Below are 22,124 nucleotides of genomic sequence, written 5' to 3' on the forward strand. Positions count from 1 at the left end.
AGTCTTACGTCATGCAGTTGTCTGAAGAAATATGAATGGTTTACAGCGATGACCACATCTGCCTCAGCAACACCGTTTTAGTCCTTTCTACTGTTCTCTTTAGGTAAAGAATGTATGAGGATTGCTTTTAAGTTGTCATACAACTAATGATGTTATAGTACAGCCTAATTCAAATCGATGTTGTTGTGAATAGATTACAATACTCTCTGCTCATGTAATTGCTCACCAGTATTACAAAGCTGCAAAAAAACAAAAAAAAACGCTTTTCAGGGGTATACTTTTTGTTTTACTTTTGTTTGTGTCTATAACAGTACAACATCAGTGCATCATAATTCACTTTGGTACAGGTTTGACAGTCACAAAGCATTTCCCTTTTCTCCTCCGCAGTTGTTCTTCTACAGATATACAGTAGAGTTTTATTGAAGGTTAACATATGACATTAGCTTAAAGCACTTTTTCAGTTTCAGAGGTGTCAGCAGCAATACAGTTTACAGACACACTTATAACAAAACTCTTTATGCGATTAAACTTCATAGGGAGAAAAACAAGTAACCACCTTTGATTCTCAACCCATTAAAAGGCACATTATCACAATTTCTTACTCTGAGAACTTATAATCACAAAAAATGCTGTAGTGCAAGAACAAATATAATAAAAAAGCATCACATTTTCTTTCTACTCATAATATTATGAGACCTTGTATCCAACTACTCTTTCAAACGTATAAAACATTGTGAACAATTGTCTTCAGACATATTTGAAGTATAAAATCTATTCATACGAGTTCAGACTTCGCAAAATGTACACACCTCACACACACTGACCTTTCTTCTCTGGTGACAATATATTTACTCTTTAAAATACACTCCTCAGTTTGATTGTGCGGCTCAGTCTAACTATCCTATCCCAACAGTCCACTGGCATGCTCCTCCCTCAGTGCTGCTGGGGTGGGGGTGCAGAGGGGTGCAGGACAGCGCAGGGGGGACACACAGGCTCCCTGCACTCCAGGAGTGAGGCAGGAGGGGAAGGGTGACGGGGGGAGAGGTGGAGGGAAGGAGTCGACTGGCCAGAGAGAGGAGAGGCTGCTGGATGTAACACTCAGCTTCAGAGAAACATGGAGCCGAGCGGATGGAGCGCAAAACTGCATCTTCTGCTGCAGAGGAGAGGGAAGATTTCACAGATATCATCACTAACGTCCTGGATCATTAACAGTTTATTTCATGCAGTGTCATCTATAACAAATGCAGAAATGTAAATGACTAATACAAATGTGTGCTTACCCTTTCTGGATGCATCATTAGGAGGTGTCAGTAAGCTCTTCGCCTGCTTGTTGCCTGCCTGAGCAGATCGTCTGTAGTATTTAATCGCTGTCCTCAGATCCTGCTGCACCCCAAAGCCGCTCTCAAAACACTGACCCAGCAACAGCAGGGCGGTGTCGTCCTGCACACGTGAACAAAAGTAAACATTTGCTGTTTAATGTTCAGGAATAATCTTTTACAATCTGAACTTGCCCTGGTAGATTTCTGCAGAAATGTGAAGGAAACTTAATATTTCATGTTATAACCTACACCAGGAACTTGGTGGCACACTGAACCTGATAACTTTGTTATTTGTGTAATTGTTGTTGTGTTTGAAAGAAACTGGCACCCTTTCTTCACATTTTATATTGTGTATTTTATGGATACTCTATAGAAATGTATCTTTTTTTGTGCCGACATGTATATATTTACTGTAGATATTTTATTCCTGTCCAATGCCTGATAACCTGCTGCGAAACAGGAACTTCCCGATTTGGTTTCAATGAAGTACATTCCATCTATTTATCTATCTATGCATTATGGAGACAGTAGTATGGAAGATGTCACTATTCAATCAAGCATAGCGTATGACTACACAGTGGGATATTCAGCGTGGCTGTAGCTCTAGATTGACTTGTAGAAACAGAAATGTTGATATCACTTTAGCACAACCGCAGCAGAAAGCGTTAGTAGGGGTATTTTACAAATGGTTGTGATACCCTGCTGAATAATACAGACTGACTGGTTGGGTACAGAGGGATGGAGTTGAATTTTCATCATAAAACTCTAGAAGCATCTAGAAAGACACTCACTCCGCTCTCTGCTGCCATCTGCAGGAACTCAACAGACCTGCTCCCGTCTCTCACCGGCTCCTGAGAGTAGACCGAGGCGAGGCAGACCTGAGCCTGAGGGGGGGGGGAGAAACAGAGAGTAGATTCACTTCTGTAGGGATACGGCATCTAGCATCCGTAATAATCCAGTAATGGCTGATTTGTTAACACCCCAGATACTCATGGTTACAGCAAATGTGGACTCTGACTATGTGGGTCAGCAAAACAAACTCTATTGAAATTATTGTAGTTCTACAACAATGTATGTTATTTCTATTATAATGTCCCATTTAGCCATGACAGTGTGACAGCGGACCAACTGTACTATACCTGGACGCTAAAACTGAAGCTGCTAAATCAGTGTTTCCCGGTGGGATGAGGGCGGTCCGATGATGGCGATCCGGGGAAGGGGGGGAAGTTACTTTGGTTTGAGAAGTGGGGGGGAAACAAAACAGGGTGTCTGTGGGCCTCCGCAATGGAAATAGTTCTCGATTTGAATCCCTTTCCTGCCTTTCTAACAAAATATTTGTTAGGACTATGGTGCAATCCAAGAAAATGTGTAGTGTATAATGCCTGGCAAACTTATCTAGTATCCTCTCCATGTGAACCTGCTTTATTTGTGTGGACCTCACATACTCTAGGGGGGTCCTGGGGCATGCTCACCTGGGAAGAGTTTGTTTTAAATGTTGAAGTTAAATGCATCAATCTGGCGCACTTTGAGCACGAGATGTAGAGATTTATGGGTACAGCTCTCAACACTCATGAAACAGAACTGTATATATTTCAATAATCCAAACATCTTTAGAATATCCAATAACAAATCATTTAAACTTGTTTACCCCTCTCTCTTATCTTACCTAGTTAGCATTCTTTCTTTTTATTTATGCATATTTGACTAATCACTCTCCTTTTAAACAGTATTTATTTATTTTTGTACTGTCCTATAGTACACATTGGAATGATGTATTACTTTATTTTTTACAACTATATTAAATAGATAAAGGTGTGCATTGGAAATATTGTTTACATAGATGACCAAACAATTTGAGACTCACTGAGATAACTTCGACTAAAGTTAACTATCCTATCACTCAGAGAGTCCTTTACCTCACTGAGCTGTAGTTATCAGCCTCTCAGTCTGACAGGAGAGAGCTCTCCCTCCAGCTTGTTGTAGAAACAGCTTCTAATATCCGTTAGCTCTGAGCTAGCACCAGATGCTAATAACAACAATCGCATGTGCTCGACACACACACACACACACACACACACACACACACACACACACACACACACACACACACACACACACACACACACACACACACACACACACACACACACACACACACACACACACACACACACACACACACACACACACACACACACACACACACACACACACACACACACCACACACACACACACACACACCACACACACACACACACACACACACACACACATCACACACACACACACACACACCACACACACACACACACACACACACACACACACACACACACACACACAACACACACACACACCACACACACACACACACACACACACAACACACACACACACACAACACATCACACACAACACACATCACACAACACACACAACTTGACGTTTAAAAAAATCATAATAATTGAATTTGAAAGTGGGGGGGGACACAAACTGGATTTTGAACAGTGGGGTGGACATGTGGAAATTACACCCAGGATTTACATGACCAACAGCAGAGCTCGGGGTTATAATGCAGATTTGTTTTACTTTTTTACACTTTGTTGTTCTCCTCCTTTCCTCCGCTCTTGTCTCTGACTGTGAGTGTGTGTGTGTGTGTGTGTGTGTGTGTGTGTGGGGAGCGGAGCCCCGCCCTTCGGAAACAGAGCGGAGGAGAGAATGTGATATACCTATCCTTATCATACTGTGACATATTAGATTTTTTTTATAATTCAAGGTTTTAAAAGAAAATCTTCCATTACTGAACAGTAATGTGGAAAGCCATGTTGCAAACTAATATTTTAAGTGTTGTTTAACAGTACGTTAATATACTACAGTTGCAAAGGGATTATATGAGAAATCATTTTTATTTATAGTTTAAAGATGTTATGATTTCTTACCTTGGTGAGTCCCGCAGCAGCAGCTTGTTCCAGTAAGTTGATGGCTGTGTTCAGCTGCTCTAAACTCTGCTGCCCCCTGCTGGTCAGGAGCAGCTTTGCATATCGGTACTGAGCCTGTCTGTGGCCCCCAGCTGCTGCCTGCCAGTAGTAATACAGAGCCTGGAGGAGAAAAGACACAAGCATCATATCAAGACTGATTCCTCAGACAGGACAGGAGTATTTGTGATGACTTTCAGAAATGTTCTGGATGTCTGTGGTCTTACCTTCTGTTTGTCTTTTTCGACTCCTCTGCCTTTCTCGTAGCACACACCTGTGTTGAACTGGGCCTTGCTGTAACCCTGCTGAGCTGCAGCTAGGAAACATGTAAAAGCTTCCTCGTAGTTCTTACTATTGGCATTTTCTAGACCTGCAATAAACAAGACACATGAAGATATCAGATATGGACAGAGGAAAACAAATGCAGATTATTTTTTCCCCACCAGTGGAGTGTAAAATGTTGTGTGGAGTAGAAATGAATGTGTGAATATGACATGGTGTCAATAAATCATTACCAATGACGTTGAGGATGACAGGAACGCTGGTTTCTCCCACATGTCTGAGATTCAGTGCTGCTCCTGCTAGCCTCTCCTCATCAGACAACATGTCCTGAAAACACAGAGGAGGTTAGAAAACAACAAGTAGCAAGTTAATGACAATTTAGGAAGAAGAAATAAATGGTGCTTATTTCTTATTAACTTCACAGCCACTAAAGGAGAAAGACTTTCACCTTGTCGTTAGCATCTTGTGTCTCCGTGTTGTTGTCATTCTGCAGAGGACAGGATGCTGACAGAAGTGATTCCTCTGTGAGTCAGGAAAAACAATGTATTACTTTTCTTGAACCACAGATACTAGGGTAACACCAATTTGAGAAAAATACTATGTTCAAACAATCTTTCCACACTGTCAGACAACAGAACAAACCGGGTACAGGAGAATCCTGGCTCAGGAGCGCCCTCAGTGGGTCAGAGATGGAGCAGTCTGCGGTCAGATGCTCCTGCTCACTGCTGCTGTAGAGACTGGCCTCCTCTGAAATGCTGCTGCTGCTGCTCTGATCCTGGTCCTGTCTCTCTGGGACCCCCTGCAGACACAACACACTGCATCCTCTGGGCAGGACATCACGTCTGGGCACTGAAAAGCCAGACAAGAAAACGATGTCAGCATTCTTATAACACAAGATTCAAAGGAAAGTAAGCTTTGGGTTTGAGATGATTTAATGTCTGTTTTGTAAAACTATCTTGCCAATGGATTATATCAGTTGATACGAAAAAAAGGTGAAATTCAGTGGACCAATTGCATGTGTACAGTATAATGACTCACAGATCTCCAGCAGGATGCGGTAGCCGCACTTGTGCAGGGTGGATGGGGCGGTCAGGGCTCCAGGGATCGGACTCTGCTCAGCGTTGGAGGAGAACTGGGAGTGGATCCTCTTACAGACCTGCATGAAAAGAACTGCTGCAGCACCCTGTGGAGAAACATCAGAGACACTGTCACCTCTGTCATGAGAACATGAGATGTCAACTTCTACTCCTGGCACAAACATCCTAATATCAATGTACTGCCAAGCTTTAAATTACACAGCACAAAGCTGCATGTCTAGCTCTGTACTGTTCATTTGGGGAATGCATGGTGCTCTCTCTTGGCTTGGAGGAAAGATTTCTAAGCAATCTGCTCGTGTATTTTGTGTTAATGGACTTTGGCCAGGTCTAAAAGCTTGCACTCATTTGGTCCAAATATTAATGTGTGGATCCCCCGAGAAAATAAGAAGTGGCAAGAGGTGTGGCCTCCTAGAGCAACTTATGATCAAACCTAACGAATAAACACCCATACACTCCACTGTTTATTGGTCATTAGTGTAATGTCCAATAAACAGTGGAGTGTATGGGAGCAAATGCAAACCAGCTCATACTGTAGCAAAGGCCAAATGTGTCACAATGATTCATTCATATATTTTTAACTGTTGCATTTACTTAAAAATAAAATTAGCTGAAAAACGTTTCAGATTAGTTTAGTTTTCAATTTGTACACAGTAAATACAAAGTGATTTTATATAACTGTCGATATGAGAACAGTGGCATATTTAATAGTAATAGTTATCAAATAGTCCATAGATATTTGTCTAATAAGTTCAGACCCACTCGCCTCCTGAAAACAAATTGTGATGCCTTGAGGACATCAAAATAGTCATACTGGTATATAAGTTAGGTGTTTTTTATTTAAATGTAAGAACAGAAGACATACCCATCCCACGGCATCCAGGGCTGTGTAACGTGGCAGCTCCGTGTAGCCAAACTGAGAGGTCCTCTGTTTCTTCCTCCTCTCTCCATCCTCCTCTTTCTGAGAGCTGACAGAAAAAAAGCACAAACAAAATATAACAATTATATGCCTGTTACTTTTACCACATATATACTCTGCTTAAGGCTTTATTTTATTTCTGTGCCCTCGACTGACTCTGTTCATGCAGAAGCTGCTGATGATGCAACCAGCTGAAAGGGGGGGGGGGGGGAGAACGAGTTCAAGGACGGGGTAAAGGAACAAGAAAGAAATTATCTGAGGGTATTCTCTGCCGTCTGACGAAAATTCAAATGTTTTATTTTCATTGGCAGTTCGAGGGCAAAGAAGTCTTGAGATCAAAGGGAGACGCTCCACGCTTTTCTTCTGTTTCTCACGTCTAGCTTTGTAGGATTTTCTCATCCGACCTGGACAATGTCTGAACTGTGTTAAAAGCAGAGTGGAGGTCTGGAAAGTACCTGATGTCAGAGGAGTGTCGAGAGCTGGAGATGACGGCCGAGCTGTGGATGCCCTCCACCTCCCCCAGACCCTGAGACTGGCCCTGGTTCTGGGGCAATCGCAGGGGGGTGCTGCCATGGCATCGGTGCAGAACTGAAGTAAGGAGAAGACAAAAACCGCAAAATTAGACACTCATTCCCACTGTTGAAAAACAAAAGTCCTTCTCAGGAATTGTTTTACTAATTCACACGTTTATATATCTGATAATTTCTAGGAAATGATAGCAAGCTATGAGACGTTTAAAAGAAAGTAGTAGCAGAAAATATGCAGCGGCACTCCTGCAGGAACAAAGTCCTGAAATACCATCTCATTACAAAGAATAGGCTATTTTAACTTTATGTTAATGAATTTCACCAAGGCTGTAAGAACCCACATAAGTTATTGTAAGTGGGTAACTTGTGTACACCGAGTTGTGATGAACTGACATCAAAACAACGAATGTGAGGGTATTGTTCGGGCAGGTGTAGGTTTGCAGTGCATAACATGTTTAACAGTTTCCCAAAATATACATGCACACAAACAGAAAAACATGACATGGCAAGTAAATATTTTGTGTGTCATCTAACAAACAATAACATACATCCATTTAGGTGCAAGAAATAGGGTGAAGTTGAATATATGTGACGTTTTATATTTTAAGACAAAGCACATAGTTCTCCCAATAAAAACACATAGCATGTCTATATGGCATGTGCGCATGTCTGTCGTGCAGGTAAGGTTGCTAACACGTGACAATCTGAATGTATGTTTGTGTACACACAGTTAGCCTCTGGGAATGTTCATGGAAAGATCCAGAAAGCTGCAGGTCAGTAGAGAGCTACATTCAGGGACCAAAATAAACCGTCTGACGGTGTCAATCACACAGAGTAGAGAACTAGTATAACACCGTATTGTTTACATATGAACTAACTGCAACTGGCCTTGGCTTAGCACATTAACAGCTAATGTTACGCTACACGGGAATTACAATTAAAAGCGTTTATTTATTTCAAAAGCGAAACTTGAAAGACAACATGGCACTCTGCGTCAATGGCTTCACTCTCACCTCTTCCAACAAACCCGTGAACTCTCCACATTGGTTCGTGTTTTTCGGCAGCTTTAACTGAAGAGATGTCTCCTGAAAGGCATGTTTACATTTCTCTGGGGGTCGTCTGCCCCCATGAATACCGACAGAAGCCGGTAAATGTCGTAGATTTACTCCACAGTTTGGATGCTGGTATCCAGTGAGTCACGGGATGTCCCGGAAGTGCCTCAGGTGACGTAACCGTGAGCGCAGAGCGTCACAGCGCCGCCACGTGGTGGCACAAGAGAGGATACACCTTTCCTCAAACCCAGTGGAGAGGGTCTGTTGATGCAGCACATCATGCAAAGACAGATGAGTTAAGGAAGTAACAAAACAAGTTGTTAAAGGTATGTCAAAAAAATAAATAATAATAATAAAAACATATATTTATAACAGTAAATCAAATGCTTTCTGTTTGTAGGAGGTTTAAAAATAACTTACCCCTTATGTGTGGGGTTTTTTGTACAGGTGTATTGTGAGAAGGTAAAACATTTAGTAGGAGCATATTTTCTTTTCTTGCAGAGGTGAGGATAATTTAGTCACATAGTATAGTGCATGTTCAACGTTGACAAAGGACAAAGGACACATTTTGATTAGTTACACAATTAGGTAACGCTCAACTATATTCTGTGTCTCAGTAAGTATTGACAGTGCTTGTCCGGAAATAAAATAGTAAAGATGATATCTTGTCAATTTACTTGGAGTTGGTGATGTAACCCTTAACCTAAGCCTAAGGGGAGTCATGATCTCAGTAGATACAGTAGGCAGAAGTGTTTCCTGATCAGCTTTCAGGGCCCAGTGATGTTAAAAATGTATTTGTAGCTGCAACAACAATGTCAAGAAAGACATTTATCTTTGCAGTATTACATCACAACAACCGAGTAAACATCTTAGATATTCACACACCAAAAGAGCCTGCTTGTACGCCCCAACACTGGCTTGTTTTTAAATATAGACTCAGGTGTCTGTGTGTGTCTGTGTGTCTGTGTGTCAGGATTCACCCATTGGTTCAGTGGTTGATTTAGAAAAACGCCCACTGCTCATCAGTCACCCTGCAGGACTGTTTGTCTTTTCTTTAGTTGTCCAGCGGATCAAACAGTGACGCAAGCCCTGACTCTGACTGGAAGCTAGCCCTCTTCCAGTCAGTCAAGGCTGAACAACGGGCTGGAGGGAGGATATGTGCGGTTGTAAAGTCAGATTAAACTTGGAATAACTAACCCCTTGACCAGTTTCCATGGTGATGCAGTCATCGTGTCTTTCCCTAACTCGCCTCCTCGGGCGAATAAGTCTAGCCTGCAGTGGTTTGCAATGTTGGCAAAACCCCGCACTGCCAAATAATGTTTGCTGATACGCCTTGGGCCAAATTTGTCTGGGCAATATGGAAAACTCTGAGTGGAGCTGGAAACAGAGTCTCACTAGACCTGACTAATTGAGCAGTTTGTTTTTATCCGTGTTTTTCAGTCGGTACTCAAGAACTCAAGTTTTGGGGAAAATGTAAAGGCAGGAAGGGGGATTTAATAAGTGCTAAGCCATTTTAGAAATCTAATTTTCTCTCTTTTTTTTTTACTCTGCAAGATTTCTCCCCTGTTGCTTGGGTTCACAACCTTCTGGATGGCTGCTTGTTCACAAATAAATAAAGGCAGTGGGTGCAAACTGGAGCTGGGTATTATCGAAGGCAGATGGGAATGAACAAAAACATTGTGCAAGTTCTCTCATTAAGCACAATTTAGAGGTATTAGTATTCTACTTAGGTACTTTCATTACATATATGTATACATATATAATTAGGCTACTTGGCCCTTTTATTTAGAGGTTTACATAAAATGTGTTTTTAAAGATGAACCCAAACTCAGCAGTGTTTTGGTTGCTACCATGTTCCAAATGTCTATATCTATGACTATTGACATTAGCAGTGTAATAATGTAATTTATCATAAGATAGGACGCTCAGGGGACATTTTTTCTGCAGAAAAGTATTTGTTATTTTTATACTTTAAGAACATTTAAACATTTTAAGTTAGAAAGAGACTTTATTTCGAAATATTTTCTTGTTTTTATCCCAAGCATTGTTGCAAGCTCCCCTTCACACAAACAGCACACACTGTTGCTGCCTTACACCCCTCCACCCTTCTCCCGACCCCTGGAATCTCAGCCCTTGTTCTTCTCATTCAGAGGAAGAGGAGGGAGGGCAGACGTGGACGGACAACTGGGTGACCCTTTTATTTTGTTAGCTGTGTGCTAGAGTGAGGATCTTTCTCAGGATGTGTTGCTGTGTGTGTGTGTGTGTGTGGGTGAAAGGTGTGTGTATTTTGTCTTGTCATAGGCCTCTTCTTTCTATCCATCTGTGGACATTGAATTGAGGATTACAGAGGATTTGCTTAGAACAGAGTGAGCCTCAGCTGCAGTTGTAGTTTTGTTTGTCTGCCTGGAGCACCTCAGACAGAAAATACATGAACCGTGTTTACATATGTGCAATGTAAGGCCATAGCAGCAAATCCCTAAAGCCTAAAACAGCTTGAAGAAACAGAGAAAGAGGTAGATTTGTCTACTAAATTAAGTGAAGGGGGCGGGGGATTTAAAGAAAAGACACAGGGGGGTGTTTCTTGCCCCTCTCTCCTTTTTTTTCCCCTCTCCCGGCTGGTCTCCTTGGTCACACTCATGCACACATCCTCACACACACACAAACACTGACGAGGGCTCAGTCCTGCTATGGCCACCACCACCACCGAGGAAAGCTCTTCGGTCCCGGCCACCATAGCACCCCAGCAGCCTGACCCGGAAACTAGCGTAGAACCCGGCTCAGCAGTGAAGCCTGAGCCCAGCGAGGCCCAACCCGACAGAGAGCCGAAAGAGGATGAGGAAGAGGAGGAAGTAGGTGGAAGTTCAGCGCCGGGGCAGGAGAATGCAAGAGAGCAGAGTCTGGACCCGGAGTGGGTGGAGGAGAGGTTCAGGATCGACAGGAAGAAAGCTGGAGAACATGTTGTATGGTGAGTGAGTTGAGATGTTCATATTACTGTAAATATCATGCAGTCGCACTGATATCGACTTCACTCCTCTCCATAAGCTGCTTTCCTGATATTTATTCTGTTAGTGAAGCTTATCATAGCCTCCCTGTGTTATCTCCCTGACCCTGTGTGCCTGTCAGGGCCTCCAGCTTGCTGCGTCCTTGTTGTCTCCATCAGTATAACTGCCATGCACCAAACCCCTGCTGCTGTATCACCAGGATTTATGACCCGCAATGGCTTATGCATCCAAAATACTTTTTCTGCTATTATCATTCCTGTCTGGGAAGCAGAGGTAACTGCTTCCTTCAGTTATCGCTGCGTGGCAGGTTTATGACAAATGCCTCCCTTGTGTTACTGGGGAAACTGTGTGTGTGTGTGTGTGTGTGTGTGTGTGTGTGTGTGTGTGTGTGTGTGTGTGTGTGTGTGTGCTGTGTGTGTGTAGCTGTGTGTGTGTGTGTGTGTGTGTGTGTGTGTGTGCTGTGGTGTGTGTGTGTGTGTGTGTGTGTGTGTGTGTGTGTGCGTGTGCGTGTGTGTGCAGATAGAGGCTGATGTTTGTCTGTTTGTCCTCTCGCAGCAGACGCTTGATGGGAAAGTGAATTCGGTGCATGTGGGATTGTTTGAACATCTCATCCATTAAGGATACAACCTGTACGACTGCACTCCAGACTCCACTCTGATAGGCTGAGCAGTGCTCCCTTTCTTACATTTGTTTTACACATTCCCTTTTGATCTTGCAGTTGTTATTGAATTTGTTGGTCGAGTGGGAGGTCTGTACGTCAGCAAATGCCATTGATGTGATTAGCTGTCTCTAGGCTAATTTGTGGTTACCCCCCCCAACCAGCACCACCTTCCCTCTCCACCCTGCACTGTTCTCTTCTCATTCCCCAGCTCTGGCCAGCGTAACCCATAGTGATGAGGGCGTTCCTCGAGCCAACCCCCCCTCTGTACCCTGTAAATGTCACCGTGGAGCGATGGCCTTTTAAAATTGTTTATGTTCCTGGCAACCACTTGTTCCTGTCGCTTGGAAAAATTCAAACAAGTCAACATTTAAGTGTTGACTCTGCACACATGCTTGATATTGAACACTGGGGCTGCTGAACAACACAACGTGACAAATCGCACTGCAGGAATTTTAAAATGTGGGTTTATGTGTTTTTCAAGTTTGCTTCTTATTTGTTTTTCAGCTCCCAAGCATGGAGATGGGGAGACGGGAGAGGAGTTTTTTGAGAGAGTAAGTAGAAATCCACAACAGGAAACATTTCGATCATGAACCAAATGAAAACCCAGCTGCCTTCCTCTGTGAAAGCCACGGATAATCATCAGTGTGGAAAGCATTGGTTAAATGTAGCTTGCAAAGCAGTAGCCACCACTCTAATATTTGTTCCATACTCTGCATCCAGTGATTACTGGTTTTATGGAGGAGATAATTGCAGTCTTTGAAATGCAAATGAGGCTTTGTATTCTTAGTACGAAGCTGTCTGATGTGTGTCTGTATGTGTTTATGTCTGTGTGTGTGTTCTGATTGCATGTGTTGTGATTTGTGGCATACAATGAGAGCTCCGTCTTTTTTCCTCACCCTTCCTATTGTCTGTGATTCAACAGGTGATGAGAGAAACTGACACTCAGGTGAAATGGCCATCCAAGCTGAAGATTGGAGCCAAGTCAAAGAAAGGTGACACATTCTTGATATTTCTGTCACTCCCTCCTGTCACAGATTCCTGTTCCCGTACTATTGCACCTTGACTGTCACAAACTCAATTGTAATGAACTCTCACTGAACTCCTGTTCCCATCAAGATCCACACGTGAAGGTGGAGGGGAAGAGAGCCAATGTTTCGGAAGCCAAAAAGAAGATACTAGAAGTGCTGGAAACCAGGGTGAGGGCTTTGGTGCTTTCTATCTCAACAATCAACAATGGAGATGATGATGTGCTTTTACATGTTTTCCAATTTGTTACTTCTTCCTTTTATAGCAAGTCACTTGGGAAATCTTTTTTGTAGGTTGTAAGTTGTAGGAGGCAGAGACTCTGCAGCTGCCGTTTGCATCACATCACGTTTAATCTCCATTCCAATCTGAAAAGTTATATAAATGTGTTTAAATAAAATCCAGGTCAACAAGGTGACGCTTAAGATGGACGTGGCCTACACAGAGCACTCCCACGTGATTGGGAAAGGTGGTGGGAACATCAAAAAGGTGATGGAGGTCACATCTTGCCACATCCATTTTCCCGACTCCAACCGACACAACGGTTCAGGAGAGAAAAGCAACCAGGTAACGATCTATGTAGAGACATTAATGCAGCATTTCAATCAGTCTAAGGAATATAAACCTAATTCATTAAAATATCACATTGTTTACAACTTTTACCAGGTGTCCATCGCTGGGCCGATAGAGGGAGTGGAGGAAGCCAGGAGGAGGATCAGAGTGAGTGATCCGTGTACAGGCTGAGCAGAGAATACCCAGGATACATTTTGATTTGTCTCAAAACTCAATTTCTTCACTCCTGTCAGGGCACAGAAATCAATAACATGATTAATAGAGTAGCTGGCACAAAAATACACTTATATCTGTCAGAAAGCCACTGCCATACATCTCTGTGTTTGCCTCTTGTTCTTGTGTTACCTCCTCTCCAACTAACTCTTGTTTACCATCCTAGGACCTGCAGCCATTGTCCTTGACCTTTGACCTCCCAGTCAGCCTGGTTCCCCAGGCTCTGCCAGATGCAGGGTCCCCTCTCATCCAGCAGGTGGTGCAGACCCTGGGGGTCAGCGTGAGCTTCAGGGCGATGCCACCTCATCCCCAGGCACAGCCCAGCTTCTATGAAAGCTGCTGCACCGTCTGGGGCCTGCAGGGCAACGCAGCTGCTGTCAAGGTTAGTCTCAAACCTTTTAGGGAAACATTTATTCCAGTTGACAGTTTATACAGGGTGTAAGTTCAAAGCTGATGATTATTATGACCAGAGGTGGGAAGTAGTGGAGTACAAATACTTTGTTACTGTACTTAAGTACATTTTTCTGGTATCAGTACTTTACTCCACTACTTATTTTTTTGACAACTTTTTACTTTTACTTCTTACATTTTCAAATCAGGTTCGTTACTTTAGTTTTAATCTGTGTTTGGTGGCGTGATCATTATTATTTAGAGTCATTGTGTGCCTATTGATTTTAACACGATGCGTGTATCCTTCATTTCCTGGTCTTCTCTAAAGAAGAGGGACCAATGAAAACGTTGTCATTTTGCCGTTGTTCAGCATGGAAACATTCATTAGCTAACAATGACATTATTGTTCTATTAATATAAAGCGAGGTCAGTTACTCTTTAAAACAGTTGGTAGTTATGGGTACTTTTTACTTAATTACATTTCAAAGCCCATACTTCTTTACTTTTACTTGAGTAAAGAAGTTTAGTCAGTACTTCTACTTTTACCAGAGTATTTTTAAACACGAGTATCTGCACTTCTACTTGAGTAAAGGATGTGTGTACTTTTGCCATCTCTGGCAAATCTCTCGATTTGTAGTGAATGCAGCCTTATTGTGATCAATTTGTTTCTGATAGATGGGATAACTAAGAGTTTTCCAATGTTTAATATCATTTCATTTATGTATTTATCATCCGCTGGCAGAAGGCGACCTGCATCCTGATGGACCTGCTGCTGGGATCAGAGGTCACAGGAGGTGTGGTGAGCAGTCAGATGGATGTCACCTCCCAGCAGCATCTCTTCCTGCTGGGGCAGAACGGATCTCACTTCCTGAGCGTCATGCACCAGACCCAGACCCAGATCATCCTCCCCGACCTGAGCGCTCCTCAGAGCCCCCCCTCTCTGCTCATCCAGGGCAACCCTGACGGAGTGTGTCTGGCTCGGCAGCAGCTCATGGTACAGTGGGGTGTGGGGGGTTTGTTCAGGTAGAATTATGCTAAATATCAATCCTGAGAGGAGGCAGGTGCATTTGTTTGTTTTTGATTGCTTGCATATGTCAATCTTTTTTGTGTGTTTTCTTTATCTGTTGTTATTTCACATTATTTATCTGTGCACATCTAGGACTGTCTGCCTGTGTGTTTGATGTTTGACATGCGTGAAGATGGGGAGGCAGATCCTTGTAAACTGGCTCCGATGATGCAAAGCCTGGGAGTCTTCATTAGTGTCAAGCCCAAAGTAAAACAGACCAGCAAGGTACAACTGCTTTCTTGTTGTTAAAATCAACCCTGACCTGAAATATTAATCGTGTTGTTTTTTGCCTACAAGTCTCATGTTTTTAAATTCACCTTGAATCTAGGGCTATAAAGTCAATGAGAAGCTAAAAGAAATACTCCCTGGATTTGACACGACATGTTTATTGAAATATTTCTGTATTGTGTTGAATACTAAAACTCTGTATTGTTTATCAGTCAGTAGTGGTGAAAGGTCTGGAAAGAAACATCTCCTGTCTTTATGAGGCTCGCCGTCTGCTCCTGGGGTTAGATTCCTGTGAGATCGCCAAGGTAACCGAGTTGACCTCTGACCCCATGCTGGCCGGCAGCGGGCTGACCAGCTATTGGCTCAACATGTTGCTGCAGCAGCTTCGTCTCTCCGAGCAGGGTGAGCAGCACACATATATATCTATCTGTGAAGGTGTGTTTCATCCAAATGTCATGGAAATAGATTGCACTGACTTCCAAGCAAAAACATTTACAATTTATTTAAAACAGTTTTTTCCTCTTATCAAGTTGCTACAAATTGGTTTCGGGTTAAAGAAAAAGAGAACGCAAACCTCTCTAAGTACAGTTCCCCTCTTTTTGATCAGGCTCTGGGCCAGCTCCCCCTTCAGAGGTGCAGACTTTTTCCAAGATCCGCCCCTCACCTCCACCGGGTCTCACCCCTCATGCTGACGAGGGGAGGACAGGACTCAAGGGAACAGACAGCCGGCCACTGGAGAAGGTTTGTCACTTCTTTAAAACAACTTTCATTTTTAAACTATTCTGCTGTCAGTCAAAAACTAATTCTTCCTGATGTATACATCTTAATAGAAAATTAACACAAAGAACTAAATTCTCTGGTCTCCTTCAGATCCTAGAAAATGAGGACCAGTCGGGCCAATCAGATGATGACAGCGCTTACGACGTGCCAATGTCATCTGAGGGGTGTGATGCAGTCAGCTACATGAGCAGGATGGGGCGGAGGGGCAGCCTCCAGGGTCCCGAAGCTACCAAGGTTTTCACCCAGGGCAGACGCCACTCAACAGGGCAAGCGCTAACATACAGGTGAGCATTCACTGGTGAAAAACACTTGTTAAGGTCACTTGTGAGGTCACTTGTGTTGGCTAACAATGATCCCTGAGGACTTACAGCCAATTTTAAGAGTAACACACTACCACACCAAGCACGCACGCACGCACCGCACACACACACACACACACACACACACACCTGCATATGCCAGATCTTACATCTTGCTACACAGAGAACGGAGTTAGAGAAAAGAATCGCGTTGACCTCATCTCTATTTACTTTTCGCTGAGTCGATGTGGTTCTCTGGATCAAAAAAAAGGTTGCACTGCAGTTTCAAGTAGAGCAGCTCTCTTTAATAGAATCCATAATTATATAGCATCATGTCTCTGAAACTGCAGTATTTCTGCTGCAGTAGAGGAAGTGCTGATAAGTTCTCAAATGTTGGACATACTGTACAGTAGCCATACCAGTCTAAACTAACCTTGACTCTCCTTCTGTGTGTTGTGGTGTGTGTGTGTGTGTGTGTGTGTGTGTGTGTGTGTGTGTGTGTGTGTGTGTGTGTGTGTGTGTGTGTGTGTGTGTGTGTGTGTGTGTGTGTGTGTGTGTGTGTGTGTGTGTGTGTGTGTGTGTGTGTGTGTGTGTGTGCCAGATTGCTGAGCGCAGAGATAGAAGGAGGGAGGAATGAGCGGAGGAACAGCCTGAGGAGAGATATGACACACGCTCAGGATTTTCGCACTGAGTCATACACGGCTGAGGTTAGAAAAAAACGGAGTTGGACAGGTCCCTCTTTTGCCAGTTTCTACATGAAATGATGAACTGCTCCTATGGTCCACCTTATTTCGCTACAACTTAATCTCATTGGAAAGAAAATTAGGTAATTCTGAACCAATGAAAATCTTTGTTGTTTTAGAGATAATGAAAAGAGTGTATGCCAGAGAGAGAAACACGATTTAACGCCTTAATCTCCTGAACATGTCTGTAATGCCTGATAGATTAAAACCAGCTGTAACATTTGATTTGTGATGATATGAAACCTATTGATTTGCACATCCCTGGCCATGGTGCGAATTTGATCTTAGAATCGATTTTTGTTTTTGTTTGCTTCCCTTCACATTTGTCATCCCTCACTTTCAAAGGTTACTGAGCGGAGGATTAACAGGTTTACTGCCGCAGCAGCAGAAAGTGTTCGGTGCCCCTGCCTGTGCTCAGTAAGCAGAGAAAGAAATATTCAATTTCATGCATTATTTACCCACTCCATTTCCTGTTTGTGCTTTGTAGGATTATGACTATGAGAGGAAGAAACTGCTGGCAAACAGAGGTTAGTGCTCCTGAATGTTTAATATTTCTTCCTGTCTCAGTGTGCTTTCAAGAGCTCTGCACAGACTTAGGCTGCGACAACTAGGGCACTGCTAAGCAAGCATTTATACTCTTTATTGATCTATAGTTGCTGTATGCTGCAGATACATATATTAAAAAACACATTTGGCCCAACATGCTTACTGTATAGTTATCTTTGGCTTGATGAAAAGCCTCCTATATACAACCAATCTGTTATTTTTGGAGGTAAACTGGGCACAGATTGGAGAAGCACTTTATCTCAGTTCCTCAAACAAAACAAAACAAAGAGGGTTGTTTAATTTGCTGTATTTATGCATACTTTTTAGTCATATAATTGAGAAAACAGGATTTAATGTCATATGATTATACAGGATGAAGTAGCTTATTTGTTTTATTCAAGTGCGTTATGGAGGCAACACATTAATATCCCGAGCAGAGGCAGGCTCTGATGGAGGCGACTCATTTCAGTGCCGCTCGCTGCCAACCCAACTGATGAAGGGGACCTGTTTATGGGATGCACTGTGCCAGCGTTATAATAGACTAGCGCTGGCACTGCTACTAGATTCACACGGGTTAGATACACAATGCTGACAACACACACACACACTTGCATGCAGACACAGCTGTGTGTGCCCTCACACACACACACACACAGAAAACAGAACCTCATCCATCATGCAGAATGAGAGATACTGGGAAGATCAGCAGCCAAATGGTACTAAATTCCCTCAGTGTTGCTTTATGGGATTATGAATTAGCAGTTTGAATGGGCCATCTGCCTCACAGTCATTAGGACACCCATATGCCAGTATATGAATGGGACATTTACTCACACAAACACACACATACCACACGTGTGATAACCCACCAGTAATAATCCTATTGATATTGCACTCTTTGCGGTTTATTATCACACATTGACACATGGATCTGTTCGACTGTCAGAAGAGGCCCAGGGTCACTTGTTGGTCGTTTAAGAGCGTGTATCTATCTCAGCGAAATTAGGTTTTATTAGGTATGCCACATGCTGGCAAGGAGAGGCACTGAGTGTGATTCATTATTCAACACCTGAGCCAAGCTTGTCCAACTTACACTATCGGAGGAGACATAAAAAACCTGCAATGCATTTTTAAAATAGGCGGACTAAGGCTATGCATTAAAGTCAAGTACAGTTTTTATGAAAGTATCTGCTCATTTCAATATTTGACCTTAAAGCTGCTAGAACCTATATTAACAATGTGAGGAAGTATGTGCAATGTAAAAGTAGACACTCATAGTGACAAACCTAAAAATCATAACCACTCCACTGTAGTTTCCTTCAACGAAAAGCATTTCCGTGTTTTTTTCAAAATGTTCTGTTAGTTCCTTCTCAACACATATAATCAGTGTTGTTTCTGGTTGCAGCTGTTTCTAGTAAAAGCCTTAATGAACCCACTTTTGGCAACCTATCCATCACCAGTCATCAGACAGACAAGGTTGAGACCAGCTGATGAACTCAGTGGAACATTTAACACTTTATGAGCCACATATTTCTCTCAGGAGTTGGCAGGGAGCAACACATTTGAAAGAAAACTTGATTTAAAAGTCGCTCGAAATACAACTTAAAACGTCTCTTAGTTTCCGCTGTGGAAAAATCAATATGACGGTGTTGCATTTTTAGCTTGTACCAGCTGCCCTAAAGTGGCAAACAAAGTCAGCTAATGCTGGTTTTAAGTCTGTATCCTCCTGTGTGTGTTTGTCTGTGTTGTGTCAGCCATGCTGAGAAAGCCTGTGGTCACAGAGGTCCAAAAGCCGACAGACACCTGGAGCGGCCTCGGCTTCTCCAAGTCCATGCCAGCAGAGGCGATCAAAGAGCTCCGCAACATCAGCCGCCGCAGCTACAAACCCTACCTGAGCAGCAGCATCAGCCAGCAACAGGTACAAGTAAGTGTCTGCTTTGAACAACTGAAACAAGATGGACTTTAAGGCTTGATTTCTATACTTTACTGGACTTGCTCATTTGTTCGTTCAATTACCTTGGGTTTGATACCATCGCTTCAGTCAACACAGCCACCTCTTAGCAACCTGTTTACCTGAGCTGTTTCTCTCTTCTCAAGCCTCCTGAATGGCTGCATACTTACTGCTCTATAGCCAGTGATATAGACCCACTCTCACTTAAGTTAATAAGAGCTAAAGGCATTCCTTCAATAGGTTCAATTTTCTTCTGAGACCCAGGCAGCTGGGAGGAAGCGTTTGCTCTGCTCACTGCATGATAATGTCCAGTCAGACAGTGCTATTATCACAGGTCTGCACACAGGGGCAGATCTCTTGTTACATATTTGGATCTATGGCTGTGTGTCCACTGAAACCCTCTCACACAAGAGGATGTGAAACTGTTTGACTTATGACCTGTATCACTGACAAAGAGAATAGAGACAAAGGAAGGGGATGGGGACAGTAGTGCAAGGTGCTGCTGTGAAATATTTGAAACTGCTTTATATTTAATGCCGTTACAATTTCTCTTTGTCACCTATAGCCATGGGCTGCTCAGATGGGGAAGGTGTTCAACCGGAGCAACTGTGAGAACTGGAGGGACAGACATGGATCCACATCTTCATCCCTGCCTGTGTCTTCCTCCTCCTCTTCTTCATCCTCCTCCCCCTCCTCACCCCCATCTACTTTCACTTCCTCCTCATCCTCCTTCCCTGCATTTGTATCCTCAATGAATAGAAGCAGAAATGACAAACCCTGTAAGTCCTACGTGTGTTTAAGTTCAACAAAACAGTGTGTCACCTTTCTCCCCGCCATTTTGAACCTCTTCCTCTGACCTTTAATGTCCAGCGGAGAGCTTCCCGAGCAGCAGCAGCTACTTTGAAGGTGTGTGCTCGTCGAGGAGGGCGTCGACCTGCAGCCAGCGGAGCCCCTCCCCACAGATGATAGATGACCTGCCGGAGCTGCTCAGCCAACTTGGACTAATCAAATACCTCGATGTGTTTGAACAACAAGAGGTAAACACATTCATTTCTATATAAAAAAACGTTATTAGTGAGGGAAAACACATCTTCATTATCACTAACACGCTGTGTGGGAGAACTGGGTCAAGAGCTTTAAACATACAGATATAAACATATACATATAATATAATTAATATATAAACAAACCACTGTGTCCTACAAAATTATGTTTCAATGCAACTAAACAGCCTTCACAATAAGATGTTAAGGGAAGTGTATTCTTTCCGGATTACACTCGCGTCTAAACATGTGATTAATAATAGTTGTATATTAAGATGTATATTAAAATAGATTAACCTTGATTTTACACGGGACATTAACCACGGTTTTAGATTCAGCCACCCCTCCAGCTATAGCTTTGCCACCTGGACTATGATTTTAAGCATTTGTGTTACATAAAAAAATAATAAAATCCAGTGAAAAACAAGTGCAGTTTGGTTTTATGGGAACATACATGAAGGAATCCAAGCCAAAACAGCCACACACACTTAAACGAAAAGTGCATCATGAATGAGCGTTAACTGTAACACCACTGCTATCTGTACTCATCCAGATTGACTACCTGACCTTCCTCACTCTGTCGGATGAAGATCTGAAGGAAGTGGGCATCTCCACCTTTGGAGCGAGACGCAAGATGTTATTGGCAATCTCAGGTGAGAACCGGACGTCCTAGCTTGAATTCAGAGCAGCTTCTCCATCTGTCCTCTTGTGATACTATTAAGTTATTTCTCTTCCTGTCCAGACCTGACCAAGAGCAAGAGGAGGCTCTCAGACACACCTGCTGTGAAGCCTGGATACCTGGAGGGCGGGGCCAGCGGTCGACTACCGCCAATCATTGATCTAGAAGTGGCTGCTCAGAGTAATCACTGGTGAGAGGAGACCCCCACCAGCACTGAGCTCCATCCGACTGACGTGGAGAAATTCAGCCTCTAAGAAATGAAACAGTGATGCTGTTGCCAGTGCAGAGGCCTGCTTGTTAGTCACCATAACTGGATAAGCCTATATTTGCCTGAAGAGCAGCAAACATTATGTAAACATTTTTGACTTCTGTGTGTTTAATCTACAGCCATACCCCAAAGTGTTTTATACGAAATTAAGACAAGGAGGTCTTCCCTTCCAAACCTCTGATTCTACAAGAAACAAAATGAAAGAAACACAAATAAGACCATGTTCATCATGTGTGTTCCTTTCATCCTCAGAAAGTGCCTTTATTATGCAAACTGTAACCCCATGCTTTGGCCATGTGTTTGAGTCCATGTTAACCACTACACTTATGCAATTGTAAATAGATATTTTCAAAAAAAAGGACATTGTATAATGATAGTGATAATAAATACATGTTGCTCTCAAGGTTTATTTGTATATTTTTGTATTGCTTTATTCTTTTATTAAAGAGCTGACAGGAAAGTAGAGGGAGAGAGAAATGGGTGAACGAC

The 22,124-nt window shown here is 42.8% G+C and overlaps 2 protein-coding genes across 2 annotated transcripts; one reads left to right on the forward strand and one right to left on the reverse strand.

Annotated features, from left to right (window-relative positions):
• Window positions 1–263: 263 nt before the first annotated feature.
• dele1 (DAP3 binding cell death enhancer 1) lies at window positions 264–8,332 on the reverse strand. The gene is made up of 12 exons (XM_034134101.1): window positions 8,132–8,332; window positions 7,047–7,179; window positions 6,538–6,640; window positions 5,617–5,761; window positions 5,221–5,427; window positions 5,027–5,100; window positions 4,812–4,905; window positions 4,524–4,666; window positions 4,261–4,419; window positions 2,111–2,203; window positions 1,281–1,440; window positions 264–1,153 (listed from the first exon to the last, which is right to left on the reverse strand). Exons 1-12 carry the CDS (start codon window positions 8,160–8,162, stop codon window positions 897–899), a joined length of 1,599 nt encoding a protein of 532 aa, XP_033989992.1. The 5' UTR covers window positions 8,163–8,332; the 3' UTR covers window positions 264–896.
• Window positions 8,333–10,460: 2,128 nt separating this feature from the next.
• bicc2 (bicaudal C homolog 2) lies at window positions 10,461–22,006 on the forward strand. Its single transcript, XM_034134091.1, is given in 20 exon segments — window positions 10,461–11,112; window positions 11,114–11,135; window positions 12,338–12,384; window positions 12,756–12,825; window positions 12,950–13,029; window positions 13,262–13,423; window positions 13,523–13,576; window positions 13,809–14,024; window positions 14,775–15,026; window positions 15,192–15,323; window positions 15,539–15,728; window positions 15,934–16,067; window positions 16,197–16,390; window positions 17,007–17,112; window positions 17,636–17,675; window positions 19,449–19,618; window positions 20,211–20,424; window positions 20,516–20,682; window positions 21,242–21,341; window positions 21,431–22,006. Coding segments are annotated over 20 exon segments (2,736 nt in total). The 5' UTR covers window positions 10,461–10,857; the 3' UTR covers window positions 21,562–22,006.
• The last annotated feature ends 118 nt before the right edge of the window (window positions 22,007–22,124 follow it).

The sequence above is a fragment of the Trematomus bernacchii genome, unplaced genomic scaffold (genome assembly GCF_902827165.1).
Source record: "Trematomus bernacchii unplaced genomic scaffold, fTreBer1.1, whole genome shotgun sequence".
NCBI classification, from domain to species: domain Eukaryota; kingdom Metazoa; phylum Chordata; class Actinopteri; order Perciformes; family Nototheniidae; genus Trematomus; species Trematomus bernacchii.

Bases quoted from the DNA above. Each gene is read 5' to 3' on its own strand.
- dele1 (XM_034134101.1), bottom strand. From the start codon at position 8,162: ATGTGGAGAGTTCACGGGTTTGTTGGAAGAG. The intron at 7,180-8,131 runs GTGAGAGTGAAG...TCCTTACTTCAG, and splicing joins TCACGGGTTTGTTGGAAGAG to TTCTGCACCGATGCCATGGC. The intron at 4,420-4,523 runs GTAAGACCACAG...TTTCTCCTCCAG, and splicing joins TCGAAAAAGACAAACAGAAG to GCTCTGTATTACTACTGGCA.